At 48.7% G+C, this 15,333-nt stretch overlaps 6 protein-coding genes across 8 annotated transcripts; 3 read left to right on the top strand and 3 right to left on the bottom strand.

Moving 5' to 3' along the window:
- Positions 1-256: 256 nt before the first annotated feature.
- FOXG_07033 (uncharacterized protein) lies at positions 257-1,896 on the bottom strand. The gene has a single exon (XM_018385669.1). It carries the CDS (start codon positions 1,660-1,662, stop codon positions 730-732), a length of 933 nt encoding a protein of 310 aa, XP_018244309.1. The 5' UTR covers positions 1,663-1,896; the 3' UTR covers positions 257-729.
- A 3,740-nt stretch (positions 1,897-5,636) lies between these two features.
- On the top strand, positions 5,637-7,693 carry FOXG_07032 (uncharacterized protein). Its single transcript, XM_018385668.1, has 2 exons — positions 5,637-5,850; positions 5,916-7,693. The coding sequence occupies exon 2, from the start codon at positions 6,221-6,223 to the stop codon at positions 6,674-6,676; it is 456 nt and encodes a 151-aa protein (XP_018244308.1). The 5' UTR covers positions 5,637-5,850; positions 5,916-6,220; the 3' UTR covers positions 6,677-7,693.
- Positions 7,694-7,788: 95 nt separating this feature from the next.
- FOXG_07031 (uncharacterized protein) lies at positions 7,789-8,625 on the bottom strand (the record flags this gene model as incomplete). Its single annotated transcript, XM_018385667.1, has 2 exons — positions 7,789-8,289; positions 8,341-8,625. The coding sequence occupies 2 exons, from the start codon at positions 8,623-8,625 to the stop codon at positions 7,789-7,791; spliced, it is 786 nt and encodes a 261-aa protein (XP_018244307.1).
- Positions 8,626-8,977: 352 nt separating this feature from the next.
- FOXG_19615 (uncharacterized protein) lies at positions 8,978-9,941 on the bottom strand (the record flags this gene model as incomplete). Its single annotated transcript, XM_018399876.1, has 2 exons — positions 8,978-9,558; positions 9,623-9,941. 2 exons carry the CDS (start codon positions 9,939-9,941, stop codon positions 8,978-8,980), a joined length of 900 nt encoding a protein of 299 aa, XP_018244306.1.
- Positions 9,942-10,993: 1,052 nt separating this feature from the next.
- FOXG_07029 (uncharacterized protein) lies at positions 10,994-11,661 on the top strand (the record flags this gene model as incomplete). Its single annotated transcript, XM_018385666.1, has 4 exons — positions 10,994-11,156; positions 11,240-11,307; positions 11,402-11,444; positions 11,509-11,661. The coding sequence occupies 4 exons, from the start codon at positions 10,994-10,996 to the stop codon at positions 11,622-11,624; spliced, it is 390 nt and encodes a 129-aa protein (XP_018244305.1). The 3' UTR covers positions 11,625-11,661.
- A 2,245-nt stretch (positions 11,662-13,906) lies between these two features.
- Positions 13,907-15,033, top strand: FOXG_07028 (uncharacterized protein). Of its 3 annotated transcripts, XM_018385665.1 has the most exons (4): positions 13,967-14,382; positions 14,464-14,618; positions 14,679-14,937; positions 14,990-15,014. In XM_018385665.1, the coding sequence occupies exons 1-3, from the start codon at positions 14,098-14,100 to the stop codon at positions 14,908-14,910; spliced, it is 672 nt and encodes a 223-aa protein (XP_018244304.1). In that variant the 5' UTR covers positions 13,967-14,097; the 3' UTR covers positions 14,911-14,937; positions 14,990-15,014. The 3 variants fall into 3 exon arrangements, with proteins under 3 accessions (XP_018244303.1, XP_018244302.1, XP_018244304.1); XM_018385664.1 differs by having other exon boundaries at positions 13,907-14,618; positions 14,990-15,033; XM_018385663.1 differs by having other exon boundaries at positions 13,923-14,618; positions 14,679-15,033.
- Positions 15,034-15,333: the final 300 nt, after the last annotated feature.

The raw sequence follows: 15,333 nt of genomic DNA, 5'->3' as shown, positions 1-15,333 counted from the left end.
TTTGAACTGATTGAACTGATTGCTAGTCTGATCTGACGGCAGCCCTGCTCCTCTCAGACACATGGAACTTGGAAAAAAACAACAATACAATCAAACCGTTTTTGCTTTAACACGGATAAAGTGATCGATGCATTAAGAGTGAGGTTCCAAAAAGCCATTGATGCTAAGCCGCGGTGCGTAGATCTGGGAGGAGACTAAGCCCTAGAAATCGCCTTCACTGTCAGCTTCATGGTGCAGGACCACTTCGAAATTGTTCGCCGATTCCTTGACAACAATACTGGTACTCAATTACGAGGTCTCTTTTTGAACGGGGTTCAATCCTACAATCTTTCTTGGGGGTATGGGGAACAAACGGATGCAACCTTATTTCCTCGTCCTTCGGGTACAACCGTTTTGCACTTGGCTGCCTGCGAAAGATTCCCTGAAATTGTCGAACTTCTCCTCGAAGGGGCCTGCCGTCAATACCGCTGATACAGATGGCCGAACTCCTCTCGTGGGAACGACCTGGCAAGCTGCAACCCATCCAATGCTAATGATCTTGAGGCCCTTTTAAGTGAAGTGTGACGTAGCCAACAGACTGGCTTAACTTTTATCGATGGGGGCTTGCCTAGTTGCAATTCTCAGGCGACATTTGCTGTCCTACTGTTTGGTATTGTACAATGCCACTAACTTCCTATAACGTAAGTATGATATCTACGCAAGGATCATGGCTACCAAACAGCAGGTACCTCAAATCTGCGTCTTACTTTCCTCTTTCTCCCAAGCAGATCTCGCAGCCCTGTGGGTCATTAAATATGCCCCATGCATCTCTGTCGCAAATTTCTCCACCCTCCAAGCAAGCTCCCATGTTGAATCCTTAGGTGGGTATCCAACCCACTGTACCAGTAATTGCAATTTCTCGTCCTTGACCTTCCACCGGCGGATTTGAAAAACGTGAAACAAATTTATTCCTGTTGCTTCTTCGCGGCCGCCCCTGAGTTCCCAGTAATCGTAGAGCACAAGTGGGTAGTCTTGTTGAATTGTACGCTCATCGACAAATGTGGGCTTGGAGCAGCCATTCCATCTGGCCTCGAGCTCGATCTCGGTTTTGTTTTGGATGCGGTGACTGATGATTTCTTCGACTTCGTATCTCGGCTCTTCTGCATCATCTCGTTGCTCCTCGGACTCAGCCAGTTCAGCTGTATTGCCTGCGTCAACTGGCTCCCCCAGACCCTCTGGCTTGGTTGGGTCCTTTCGCTTAACTAAATTCGTTTGTTGTTTCTTGCTTTCTAAATGCTTGCGGTCCATTGCGCCCTCTATCTCGCCCTTCAACATCGACTGAACTCCACCGTTGAGGTTATGGTGCCTCAGCGCAAAGCAAGTGACGTCAGGGCCGAATCTTGAGGGCTGGGCAACCTCTGTCGACTCGCCTCGCATTGACATATCGCGCGCAGCCTCAGTCTGCTCGTCTATCCTCTGTATCATAAAATGGGAAATGGCAGACTCGGTTGCATTTAAGGACGCTAACACCAGAAGGGGGCTGACATCGGTAGGAAAGCTACGTTTGCCCCTGAAATTCGATTGCTTTTGGGTTAAGGCACTATCTGTAATCGCCTTTGCCTTGAAAATGCGTGAGAGCTGGTCGAAGCGCGACTGGCCCCTTCCCGTTCTCTTTCTGGCCATCGTGCGGCTTAGTTTATGGATCAGAGAAAGGATGTTTGGCGGTATCGCGATGGAGAGCCGAGGTAGATTTCCACTAAATTTCGAGAGATAGTATCATGATTAACTGTTAATTGTGCATTTTGGGCATTAGCCGATTGTGGAGCTTAGATGAACCGTATCGTCGGCATTTGGCCTCGAAGGTCACGGCCCGGTGGTGAATCATTGGCTTCAGGTTCAGGTTCTACCCCTACTCAGTTTTAGCCGCTATCCAACAGCAGCCATGCCGGGGTTTGGCCGACAGCCGAAGCGCCCTAAATATTAATCCGCAGCGCCCCACTTCGCCGAACACTTTGGTGCTTGGCTCAGCGCAGCCTACAGATCAAATCCAATCAAACAAATTGCCAAACAAATCAATCAAGTATGCCAAAATCTTATTTCAATCAAACAAATTTAAAATCCTGGATTTGAAATAACATTTGATATATCTGATACGTGATATGAGATCCAAGGTCCATGCTGCCAGACTGAACCGCGCTTTCACAGCTTACCCGGAACCTGGCTGGTTAGCGGGCCACGCCAACACACGTGACGTAGGTGAACCGTGTTTACCCTTTACCTCAAGCGTTACAAACTTATCACTACGTGTCGCACTGAGCGTGCTTAAAGGGTTAGAGTGAATATGATGAGCAGCAGCAAATGTGTTGATTGATGTCTTAAGTTATCTCTTGTGCGGGGTATTCCATCCCGCAGAGTTACTTAAAGCATAGCTAGATTACTGATGCCTACCCTGCGACATCTTGCCTTTAGATTGGGCGGCTAATAGGCGGACGGGTACCCGTCCTTCTAAAATGGGACGGGTCCCGTCCCAATTGCCATATTCAGTCTAGCCCTCTCCGCTATCGGATTGCCTCCCGCTGTGCAATTCCACTATCTCGAGTGGTTTTACTTGAAGTCCCATTAACCTGCTATGTTTTTTTCAAAGCAAGTCGATGACTTTGATTTGAACAGCCTTGATGTATTCAAGTGATACATCCACTCTAATAAACTCTACTAGAACTACGGCTGAACTACAATACAACTTTCTTCCTGTTCCGCGGCAGAATACAAGGCTTCTTGTTCATCGATATCTCGCTGAGCCATCTCCCAAAGCTCGCCCATGCCTCTTCTGCTTGTAAACAGTCGTCCGTTCTCGGTCTCCTCAGCTACTCGTGCTTCCATGCGATCAGTCTCTGCTTTGTCCCAGTCTAAGTAAGCCATCATCTCTTCTTTAGTCCACTCTCTCAGACCCGTCGAGGTTTTGCAGTACCTCCCCATCTGCTTATAATCAAGGCACCAGCTGTAGCTTGCTTTTGGGTATCCTAAAGGCAAGCCCATTGCTTTTCGATACTGGCGATTACCAAGCCAGGTTCCCGGGGGTTGAGCCTTATACCAGTCCTCTCTTGACTTGACGTATCTCTGGTGGATGGCTCGTGGATCGTCATACCTTAGATGTGTAGTTGGGTCTGAAGCTGGGTCTCCCGAAGTTAACTGTGAAGACACCGGCGGTGTATACATAGATGGTGCAGGTGATAGATGCCGAGGTTCTGGAGTCGTTATGTGTCGGTCCACCTGCTCTGTTTCGATGGTCAACTGGCATGGCAGATCTTGACAAGTTAATTCAGGCTCAAACTCGAAATTTTCCAAAGTCGTGATTGGTTGCCACTGTATTTCGTCGAGCGTTTCCATCGCTGGTGGCCTTGGCTCCTCCGGGACCGCAAAGGGTATCCACTGAAAGTTTTCTGAATACGTCTGCGGCTGGTCTGAAGATACGACTGGCAATGCTCTTAGTTCTAAGTATCGTATTGGACACTCCTTCAAGTTCCTTGTGTGACCTAGTATATGACATTTGCTGCACAAAGGAGGGTTTCGTATCGGCCTTGCGTTTTCGATGACTTCGAAACCACTAAGTTCTCTTCTCACACTAGATAACGGCAAAGACGAACTCGCAGCCACTGGATCAACTCGCTGGCGGGGTTCTAAGAGGGGTCGCCGATTATCTTTCCGAGTCAAGTGCCAGTGCGGATGGAAATCTTCGAGTTGTAGTGCCTGGTCTCGAACTAATAAACCCTTCAGCTTGTGAGCACAGGGTAGCCCTTGTGATCGTGAGAAAGAACCAGTACAGGCTGACATGGGAGCAGAGTCTTCATGCAATAAAAGCTTTCGTTGCTGCTCAACTTTTCGCAAAGCTTCATGAGACACCCAACCACGTACTGCACCATAGAGGGTACTGGAGAGTTCAATAGGGGTCCTGATCTTCTGCTTGGCTTGGTTCGACTTCAGCTCCGCCAGTTGATTCAGTAGTGCATGCTTGATCGATCGCCAAGCTTCGAATAGGTCCAATGTAGATACTTTGAGGTGGCTCTTAAGCAGCCAGTGTATGCCTTCAACCCTTGAAGTAACGACGTTGTCAAAGTGGGGGTGTTGATTGACCCACGCCTTCACCAGCTTCTCTTTGTATTGGTCAAGCCAGTTTGTCTTGATTTATCTGACTTCTTCGATATAGTCCGGGAGATATTTCTTCTCAAACTCGGACACTCGTTCGTGGAAAGTTTGTTCATTCGGTGACTTGATGATCGAATGCCAATGGCCGTAAAACTCATTCCAAGCCTCTATTCCCGGGTTGTCCCCTTGAGTCTGGCGCGTAAATCTTGGCTGACAGTAGCGGACAACTGCCTTGTTAGCATGCCAGAGACATAGCAGCGGCCTTGACGATGGGAAGCAAGTATCGACAGCATTCATACATGCTAGGCAGCGATCAGTCAAGATGACAGAGGGATGCCTAATCCTGTGGGTTTCGCACAACGATCGGAATCGATCTAACGCCCAAAAATAGTCTTCTTCACATTCCCCACTCAGGAAAGCGAACGCGACACAGAACGAACGTTGACAAGAGTCGACACCGATCAAGTCCAAAAGTGGCATGCCGTATTTGTTGGTTTTATATGTACAGTCTAAGATTAAGACATGCGGATATGCCTGTAGGTATGCCACTGACTCGGGATGCGCAAATAGAACAGCTTTGACTCGACCGTCTGGACCGGTTTGAAATTGACTCCAAAATCCTTCTCTAAACAGCTGATCAGCAAGTGCGTTAATGCTGCTTTGTCCTTGACACACTTCTCGTCTAGCATCTGCAATACGATTGTAGATGTCCTGTTGTGTTGCTATCGTGTCGGTGTTCTGCCGCATGTACGTTCTAATTTCTTTAGGGGCTATCCCAGCGTTGGCAAGGCCAGTCAGTTGAGACAGGTGCTCCTTAGACAGTGTTCGAAGTACTGGGTGGGCGGTGGTGTCTTGGCTTGGTTCATGGTTATGTAGTGAGAATCGGCTGTCAGAACGGTGCCGCAGAGTCCAGGTACTTCTATCATTATTTTCCTTCGCCAGTACAGAGAACTCGCAGCCTGTTGTTCGAGTTGTCGTCTTACGTTGGCATTCTCTGGAAACGATTGGATGGTTACGGCGACGATCACACATGTACGTGATCGTCCTCCCGCCGGTTTTCTCCTTGGTTGACCTTCCAGTTATGAACGCATAGCCCCTGGTCGCTGCCCAGGCGTTGATTGTCTCGAATAGCGCCTCCCGTGACTCATACTCGCCTTCAGGAGGGAGACAGTCGCCAGGAAACGGTGTCGGACTTTGAGATTGCTTGACGTTCATAGCGAAGCAGTCGTCGTTAGCCCGTAATCTCGACACGATTAGCAGCGAGTGCAGTAGAACGCGACATTCGAGATGGCGCGAGAAGGAGACCGATAGCGGAGTGAGCTATACCAGATATGGTAATTGGGACGGGACCCGTCCCATTTTAGAAGGACGGGTACCCGTCCGCCTATTGACCGCCCGCCCAAGCGCCCTAGGATAAATGGGCATCCGGGTGCCCACCTGTCAGTCGCCGTGCGGCTTGCCCACTTACGGGGGGGCTGTGCCTCGAGCATACTGGTCTTGTGCGCCTAGACGGCGCCGGATGGGTGCGACTTTGGCTACTACCATTTTGACATGCTCTCAAGGTGCATCAGAAATATCACCAAGACTTTTCCAAGCCGAGACAGAATGCTGCCACGTGTCTTACCTGCCATCGGCCAAAAGAAGCCATGTACGAGGCCATGACGATAGATAAGAGATCACACGACGTGCATTGAAGTGAAGGATTTGCGGGTGACCCCGGTGTTGGAGGTTAGTGACGTCATTTGATTAATGAAAGAACAAAAACAGAAAAGATCGCTCACTAACGATGGAAGATCTACATGTAATGCATCCTCTTATGTAGAGAGGTTGTCTGCTATTGTCCTATCTTAAGCCTGATTAGGACATGATGCTTCTCTACTTTATCCCTTTCTGCTTTTGTAACATTCCTCCCTACTATTGGTTGCTACGAAGTTATATTCTTGACGACCCCTAGCACCTTGAAACTGGTAGGTTGCTCGTCTGAACACCTATCTTAACCTTGTGGCATAGGGGAAAGGGCCTCGAGTATACTTAATCCTTCTTGTCTACCAATCCGAGCTCTCGTTACCGCAGTTGCCCTCAGGTATACGCAGACACCATGGCTTTCGATCTCTGGACTTACCAGTTTTGCCTTGCCTGCGACAAGCAGGTGCAATCCAACGGTGCAACCTACTGCTCTGAGCCTTGCCAGATGATAGACTCAGAAAGGGCAACGTTGCCGCCCAGCTCGCAAGTGAGCTCCCCTGGATTCCCTCCGCATCTCACCAAGTTCTATGTCCCCTGGGCGTATGGCCCAAGTACCGCACGATCCTGCGAGACTACGGCTCAGAAAGGGCACTGGATCCACTATGTGATGCCCGATACTGAGCAGGTCAGCTCTTTTGTTGCAACTCAAAACCTCAAACACGCAAACTCTCATAGTAGCCTTGGCTCCATGCAGAGTACGTTCTCCACCCGCGAGGCAGGTCACCTGTCAAACAAGGCAAGGATGGAACTGCGAGCATACGCTGTCTTATTCGAGCAGGCGACAGTGCAGCGGAGGCGGTCTTACTAGCCATCATTGCTGCGATGTCGTGGGTTCAGCCGATGTACTGCATCATGTCTATGTATACCTCAAACGGCGGGCCCGAAGCCGACTGAGAGGTTTAGCGACGACAGAGAACGCGACTCATTCCAAACTCGCTTGTCGGGCGACATATAATCACAATACCTACCTCACTACGCCACTTTTCTTCGCGACTTTTACTGCAACAAGATGGTAAATTTATCTGGTATAAAACATGCCGTTTCCACCTCATCACTATTGTGGACAGTTTGACTCCAATGGTGATATGGGTTTTGTGGGCAGATAGTACCTATTTCAAAAATAAGATTCCCATGGATCACCGCCTTTGAAACGCATTTGTCGCAAAAGGCCCATGAGCTGGAGCGAGCCATGTATGTCTTCTCCAAATAGGTTATCGCCCTCAGCCTTGTAATTGATATCTTTGATCATGGCACATTGATACTGAAGCCTAACATCACCAGGCAATGCAAAGCTGATAACAGCAGGCGTTGGTGCCCATGACCAGGAAGGGCCTATCAAAGTTACTGGGGGGGTTTCATACCTAGGTGTGCCGTCCTTGCCTGCCAGCTCTGTGGGTGTCGTGTTATAGTGCTGCCATGAAGTGCTCCAGAGAAGATATAAAATTATTGCTTCTCTCCATAGCCCGCCGATATATTGGAAATCCGTTCGGCTCTGCGTTATTTGAGCACTTCCAGCAATCACGGGCAAGCTGGCAGAATGATAAGTAAGATCTCGACGAGTATAGTTCTCTGCCAGGTCTTACCACAATCGGCCTGTATTAGGCTGAAGATTTAGCGTATTGTAGGCCAATATACCTAAATCGGCACTGATCCAACAACATGCCACTGACCCCATTAGATCGCATCTAGTTATATAGAGCACCCTCATTAGCACTTAAATGGGCTCGGTCAAGTCTTATTAAAGCCATTAGTATCAGCTAGGATAATAGCGCAGATTTTGCAACCATATTCACAAGTGTAAACTATTCGCGAATAAATCGCCAGATCTTCATACTAATCCCTCTGATAATTATACTTACTACCGCATATGTCTCAAACTGTGAGTGCCATCCATATACACAGGAACCCAGTTGCGGCCATCTAGGTCTGCGGTCGTTTTCCTTCCTCAGCCGCATTCTCTCGGTCATTGACTACACGTTCAACAGCAGTTTCAATATCTTCAGCGCCATCAAGCATATCCAGCCAGGCTGTCTGCACCGTCTCATGCTCAAGCAGCAACACAATAACTTCAGCTACAGATGCCCGGCTAACACTACCCCTCGACGTTGTAGTTTTTCCAAGCTCGATCAACCCTGCGGGTTCGTCCGACAGTATGCCCAGGCGAAGACTTATCCCCGAGAAGTCAGCTCGGCTGGACGCCTCCTGAAGAAGTATCTCATCTGCTGCTAATTTAGCTTCACAGTAGCTGAAGAGACCGCCTCTCTGCATCTCTTGCGCGTATATCCAGGCTTCCTCATCCCACCAACTAGGTCGCTCTCGACGACAGTTAATATACGAAATAAAAAGTAATTTTTTAACAGTCGGCGTCTGGACTGCAGCCTTAATAAAGTTAATAGCAGCATCTCGGTCGATGGCAAACGTCTAGCGAGGTTTATTAGTCGTCATCTTCGATTAAGTTGATATATTTCTTACTCGGTCAGGCCTTGCCTCTCCACCTGCTCCAGCGCACCAAACAACGGTATCTGGTTTGACTTCATCGAGGATCGATCTTGCCTGGGAAGTATCGTAGACGTGTTCCAAATTACGGACCAGCACGTTCAAATTTCCCTGGCTAGCATTGGCCAGGCTGTTGATCTGGGGGACTTGGTCCTGACTCCGAATGAGGCTAGTGACGGTCCATGACCTCTTGAGTAGTTGCTGCGTAAGGATCTGAGCAATCCTTCCATGGCCACCGACGATCAGAACGTGTCGACTCATTGTAGAAGCCGCCAACTTCTCTGGAGGAGTGCCTGCGCGATTCACTGAGAGTGGTTGATCACTGATACGGTGCTAATGATGAATTCTTTCAACTCTATAAAGCACAAATTTCCCTGAAAGTTAGATAGATGACCAGGATACACGTCATGCGCGCGTCAACGCGTTCAGACCCCTCAAATAAGGTTGAACTCGAAACTCGGGAAGAAAAGATAGTAAAGAAATCAACCAATTAAAGGGCTAGATTAGCGCTCTGACTTCAAATTTGCTTGGAGGTTCTATAGTGAGCATGGAATGCGGGGGAATTCGGGGTAGATACAGGGGTTTGGCCAATGACAAGGCGAAATGTCCACCTTCAGTGGAAGTGGGAGGAGCAATAGAGATGTAGACCCTCGCCAAGCCCCTCCGATATCCCCCGTGCGACCCCATCCACCGTCCATATGAATGCTTCCAGAAGACCCTGTCCAACTTTCCCGTCGTTCATCTGGCACATCGTTTCGGTAAGGGACAAGCTCTGTTTCCCGATCGATTTGACAAAGCTGAGCCCATGGCCGACCACGGTCTCGGAGACCTTGTATTTCCGCTCCATTCGTGCTATGTGGCTGATGAGATACATCAGATACGGTAGCATAAAGCTGAGGGCGAGGATCAAGTTGGCCACGGTCATCTGGACACTGCGGTGCAGAATAGATCGTGGGCGACCGGAAGCGGATTGGGTCAAGCCGTCTCCTTGCTGAACCGCCCCCTGGTCCAGATGGGCAACATCCTCCGGCAGAGCGGATTGGATCCGCCTCAGTTCGCAAACATCGAGGTCCCGGGGAAGTGCCCTGAGGAGATACGTCACCCCATCAATGAAGGCCTTCCGCTCGAAAGTAACATCCTCCTCTGCGACTGCGGGCCTGCCTCCATCGATGGAGATATTTACGAGACTTGTGCCTAGAGTGAACTTATGATCAACATGACGGATATGACTTTTGGCCCCTGTTAGAATCCGCCTCACCTTGCCGCGCAAACTTCCAATTAATACCAGATGACCCCCTGATAGCATTATCATCATCCACCGACTCCGAGTAAAGAACCCGGCTCATCGGTTGCGGGCACACGGCCTTCGAATCCGCATCCTGATGAACATCATTCCACTGGAGCATCTCAGTGACGACCGGATCGTGGGTCAGAGTCGGCACATGTGCCTGTGAGGGTAGCCGAGCTTTTTGGGGCGCCTCTGAGGCCAGGACACCCGGTCGTAAGGTGTCAAGGCTGATGATGCGGTAAAAGTATCGAATCTGACTCAGGCTTGCCTGCAGCGATGGTGGAAGCATGGCAACGATATTTGATATCCTGCTCTCGGAGATTTGATCAACCTTGGTCCACTTCAAAGGCTGGCAAAAAAGGATCTGTGATCGGAGGCCACGTCACGAATGTTGCTCGTTATCATGCAATGCTAATCCAGCGGGCGACGATAGGACTAGTTATTTACCGGTTTATTATCAGGGTATATTGTTGGCTGGCAAATCGATTCCCCAATAATGATGCAGATAATTTACGAGAAGCAAATGTGATGTTCCGGGTAGAAGCACCGAGAAATCAAGACCAGTCAATGAGACAGGTCTCCAGTGACCCGGTAGCAGGCCGGTAAGTTACGTTAACCTTCACTTTGCCGGGAATAGCTGGGAAAAGTCCTCAAAAATTGTTAAGCCTTCTTACCAATTTTGATGTGCCTTTTATATGCAGGTCCCGCCAAAAAAAAAAAATACCAAAGTTCGCTGTTCGCCTATAATCCGCCGCTCGGTTAATACAACGTTATTCTTTGTAAGTCCTAGATCCTCCAGAAAGCCAAAAACTGGGTCACAGTTAAATAAGAAAACAAAGAACATCATGACGCAAGAATGACCAGCTATCAAGAGTCGCTAATTTTGCACAGGACTTACGTACGTTTTGTTGACCCTGTTTCGTTGTCCTGGTTTCATTGGCTCTTTTTCCCGTCCTCTCGTGGCGTCTGCACCGACCTGGCTGTGGCTTATCAGCGTCGGGTCACTCGCCCGTCACGGGATGATGCGGCAGCGATTCACTGGTTGTCGGCGGTCGAGAATTGCCATCACTGTGCATTTCGAAACCACCCTTCTGCCGTCGTTTGCGAACCTCGCCCGCCACCTTTCCATCTTCTCTTCTCTTCGTCTTCGTCTTCTTTCTTCCCTCCGGGCCTTTCTCTCTTGAGTCTCTTCGTCCCTCATCGTATACAGACGGCTTGCTTCCTGACTCATTCCATTCTCAGAAAGCTCACTCACTCTCCCTCCTTGCTTACGACTCGGCCGATGCCCGTCACACAGTAACCTTCGTTTCGGTATGTCGCTGCCTCTCACCATCTCACAGCATGTCGTCCTCCATCGCCATTCCCGTTGGCCCGTCGGCCACGCCCTCTTGTCACAAGGGCACTGGCTCTCCTGCCAATAGTCCTTACTCGACCTCGCCTTCATGCTCCCCGCCTTCAGCTGGCAAGGACAAGGCGCTGCACGCCCGCCGACCAAGCCTCCTAAGTTGGTTGAAGCCGGATCCTCCCCCAACCCGACGTGATTGCACCCACAGATCGTTTGTGCCGGCATTGCTGACTTTGTCCCAGGCTCCTTTCTCTCCAAGCAAGAATGCACCGTCATTAACATCGGCGAACCGAACGGCCCTCCTCGGCTGGTAAGTGACTTCGGCCCCGTTCTCCTCCGGCCTCCAGAGGTGCAAGACGACATACCATATTCCAGCAAATCCATACTGACATTTTCTGCCATAGATCTGCTACGTCTCCTCCAGCCAGGGTTTTGCCTGGAATCCGGGTATGTTGCGATGAAGTCATTAATGTGACCCACCGAAACATCAGTTAACAAACGTCACTTACAGAGATCTTCCTTCCCTCCTGCATCGATTGCGACTACGTTCCCCTCGAGAACCGCCGAGACCCCGTCGATGAGATCTTCCTTAACGACGAAGAGTCCAAGAACATGCTGCCTCAATAAGCCAACAATTATTCTATACGCATGCCCGGACCGCGCGAAGATTTAGACATTTCCTTCTCGCGGGATTCCCGATTTAATAATACCTTCTTATTCTTCGATTACATTCTTACGACCCATAAGAATCATACATGGGCATTTTAGTTAACTCAAACCTAACTCATGAATTAACTCATAACTCTAACTCATAACTCTAATTCATAAAACTCATATTAGTTGAGTCTGAGTTATTGGTGCTAACTTAGGAGTTAACTCATAAACTCATAACGACGTTCCCGGCGTCTGATTGGTCCGCTCTATAATTTAATCTAATCTAATCTATCGCAACCCCTCTATGTTCAGAATTGTCACATCCAATAGACCAGAGGGTCATACACTTGATCAAACCGGATGGAACGTCTTCCAGCAGTGCAGGCAGGCTGTTCAGACCGGCAGCCCGGAAGTTTAGTATCACCTTTGTCTCCCAAAAAGCAAGTTCTTCAACACAACGGCCCCGGGGGACCAATTCATCTTATGTATAAGAAACCGACCTGTTTCCACTCATTAGATAGAGAAATCAAGGGCTTCTATTCTTATGATCGAGATCCCTCAGAAATTGACAAGAATCTTAAAGTAAAAAAAAAGTCTTCCGAGTAGCTACGGTAGTTTCTAGGACGACTTATCGGCAGACTCTTCATCGCCTCGATCCATTATCTATGTTGAGACAGTGTGGCTAAGGCGGTCCGACCTACTGGTGGCTGGGATGTGGATACTATTTAAGGAGCTGTGCTCCTCTCAGGCACATGTAACTTAGAACTAACAACAACACAATCAACCCTTTTACTTCAACACGTTTCTCTTATATATCAAAACAAATCCCGTTTCAAGAGTGAGCCATGGATAGGGGTATTCACATTTGGAGGGACAGATACACAACCAACTCGGTAGACGCAGTACAACCTTTTTTTTCTTCAGGGGTTAGGTCTGGGGCCTGGAATTCTGCATGCTGACCTCGATGTCGAAGCCACCTACCCGGAATCCCTTGTATTGTCCTAGTTTGCACTTTTCAGTTGCGTGGTTCAAACGGCATATACACCTGTCGCCAATCCTTGCTGAAGCAGGAGCCGGTTAAGAGTAAGCAATTAGTTACAGGGCCAAAGCGCTGTGGCGCCATGCTTTGTTGGGGTAGTAAGAGTAAGGCTGGGGTATTGCATGTATGCTACGCTCAGGCTCAGGACGACACAGCGCGTTACATTTTCGTATTCTGTTATTAACATTTTAAAGCCAGCATTGGCACTTGGATTTAGGCCACGGTCAAGTAGTTGGCTTCGGTTTCAGTAGAGCTCCATAAAGTTAATCCCTATCATTGGCCAAACAGACTACCTCCACTTCGCTGGCGGACTGCTTACTGGGCTGAGGCTGAAATAATATCGACTGGCCTGTTACGGAATAGCTCAGTTTAGCTAGGATCCTGGAGCCATAGAGTTATCTCGCTTTATTTACTAGCTGTATTATAGTTAGTCTGAGTGCTCTCGAACGGCTGTTTCATAATAATATTAGTCAACTCGACTTTAAGATGCATATTTGCAGAAAACTAGAGATAATAATAATAATGAATGTTTCTAGGTCTAGAAATTCCATGTTTCTTAATATGTACACCGGATAAGGCCCGGATACACATTGTACACGCGTCGACGTGTTCCGATCGTTCAAACAGTTGAAACTCGGAATTTATCCACGAAGAAAGCAAAGGAGTCAGCCAATCAAAAGGCCTGAACCCCTCTTTTGACTTGAAATTCGATCAGGGGCACTTGCACTGACCAACGCTTGGGCCTCCTTCGGACATTCGACAGTCGGTTTTATTCGGTAATACGTCCTGCAAACCGTACGGATACAGCTAGCTACCTTAGCGTGACAGGGCTGGCAAAGTGTTGAATACTGGTGAAAATGAGACCGGCTAACCGGATGACCGAACTACCGGGCAGAAAGCTGTCTCAGCACTGTAATAACCTCTTAGATAGGTCATTACTGAACAGATAGAAATAGGGTTCCAACCCAACTATCGGACAGAGAGGGGGATACACAAAAAAAATTGACCCCAATATCTGACACAAAGTGTGAGGGCAAAGCGTGTCATCGCACATTTTAGAAATCATACGACAACCAATGATTGCCCATTCTGTTCCCTTATCGCCATCCCTCGATTCTATTCGCCGAGCGTTTTTGAGTTACTAGCCTGCGCTTGTCAGTCTGTCACAAATGCCACGGGACGCCCGATGACAGGAGTGTCCCTTTACAAATTCTGACATGTGAACATAACCCCGCCGACAACCGCTTTGTCGCTCTTCGAGACGCCTTCGCATCTTGTCGGGCACAAGCCGCAATTCCACGGCACGGGCTATCTCAGTGTCCTTTTTCTGTTCCTTTTTACCTTTCGCTGTTTTCTTCGCTGCGGCCAAACGTGATTAGAACGGTGCTCCTCTGCCATCACAAGGACATGTTGGCTCGAGGCGGAAACGATGCCCAGAGTACGAACCAGTTCGCCGCCACTTCAGGCGTCCCCGGTCACGCTCACCCTGCTCCCGTCGCTCCACAGAGAATAATCCCTTCGCAGCAAATGTCGTGGGTAAATTGGGATCCAATTGGCTCTGCTCGCGGCATGAGTATGATTAGTATAGCCTCTGATGAGAGCGAACAAGCCAGGCTCAATACTCGAGGCATGGGCAAGAGAAATCCCTCTCCCACCAACGGCCGACGAAAAGCGGATGAGTCCACGGTCCAGGCTCCCACTAATAAGAAATCCAAGACCAATGCCGCTGCTACCAACAGTAACATGGATTTATCGGATGAGTCCACGGTCCAGGCTCCCACTAATAAGAAATCCAAGACCAATGCCGCTGCTACCAACAGTAACATGGATTTATCGGATGAAGGGTCCACGATGAGACTGGAGGAGAGCGTGTCCATGTCAAAGATGACAAATGACGAGAAGCGAAAGAACTTTCTCGAGCGCAATCGGTATGTCTTACAATCCCTGATTGTTCTGTATTGTGACAGTTTACTGACTCCTCAAACCAGCGTCGCTGCCCACAAGTGTCGTCTCAGGAGGAAGCAATGGCTTACCCAGCTACAGACCAAGGTTGAGTTGTTCACTACGGAGAACAATACCTTGATGGCGCAAATCGCTCATCTCAGAGACGAGACAGTCAGCCTGAAGACACTCATTCTTGCCCACAAGGACTGTCCAGTCGCTTATCAACAGGAACTATATAGTGCTTCTATGTCGCAGGTTATTAAGCCCTACCGGTAAAATGAGAGAGTTTTGTCCCACCCGCTTGTCTGTCCCACTCGCGTTTCATGCACGTCAATTATCTAATACAGCTGTACAGTACTATTTATTTATTTGCATAGCAGATGGTGATTTGGTTTAGCGGCTTGGTCTAACGATGAACTATTTGCATCGATTATCTACGCTGGCTGCTTATGGTTGGGGCCTGCAAAACACATATGGATGCAGCGGGGATTAAATGGTAAGTGTACTGCTTCTACCCTTACCATTCCCGCAACAGGAATAACATCAAGATGGTGATTGGTCCTTCCAATATATCAAAGTGCTCAAAAGTTGAACAAGATGAGATCCAGCCCAATTTATTTGAGAGATAGTGGCATTCTTACATACTTGCACGCATAATAGTCAACTACGCAATCCTGGACTTGCAGAGCAAAACTGCCA

Source organism: Fusarium oxysporum, chromosome 6 (genome assembly GCF_000149955.1).
Source record: "Fusarium oxysporum f. sp. lycopersici 4287 chromosome 6, whole genome shotgun sequence".
Taxonomy (NCBI): Eukaryota; Fungi; Ascomycota; class Sordariomycetes; order Hypocreales; family Nectriaceae; genus Fusarium; species Fusarium oxysporum.
Note: the sequence above shows the minus strand (reverse complement) of the source record. Positions and strands in the feature narration are given on the sequence as shown.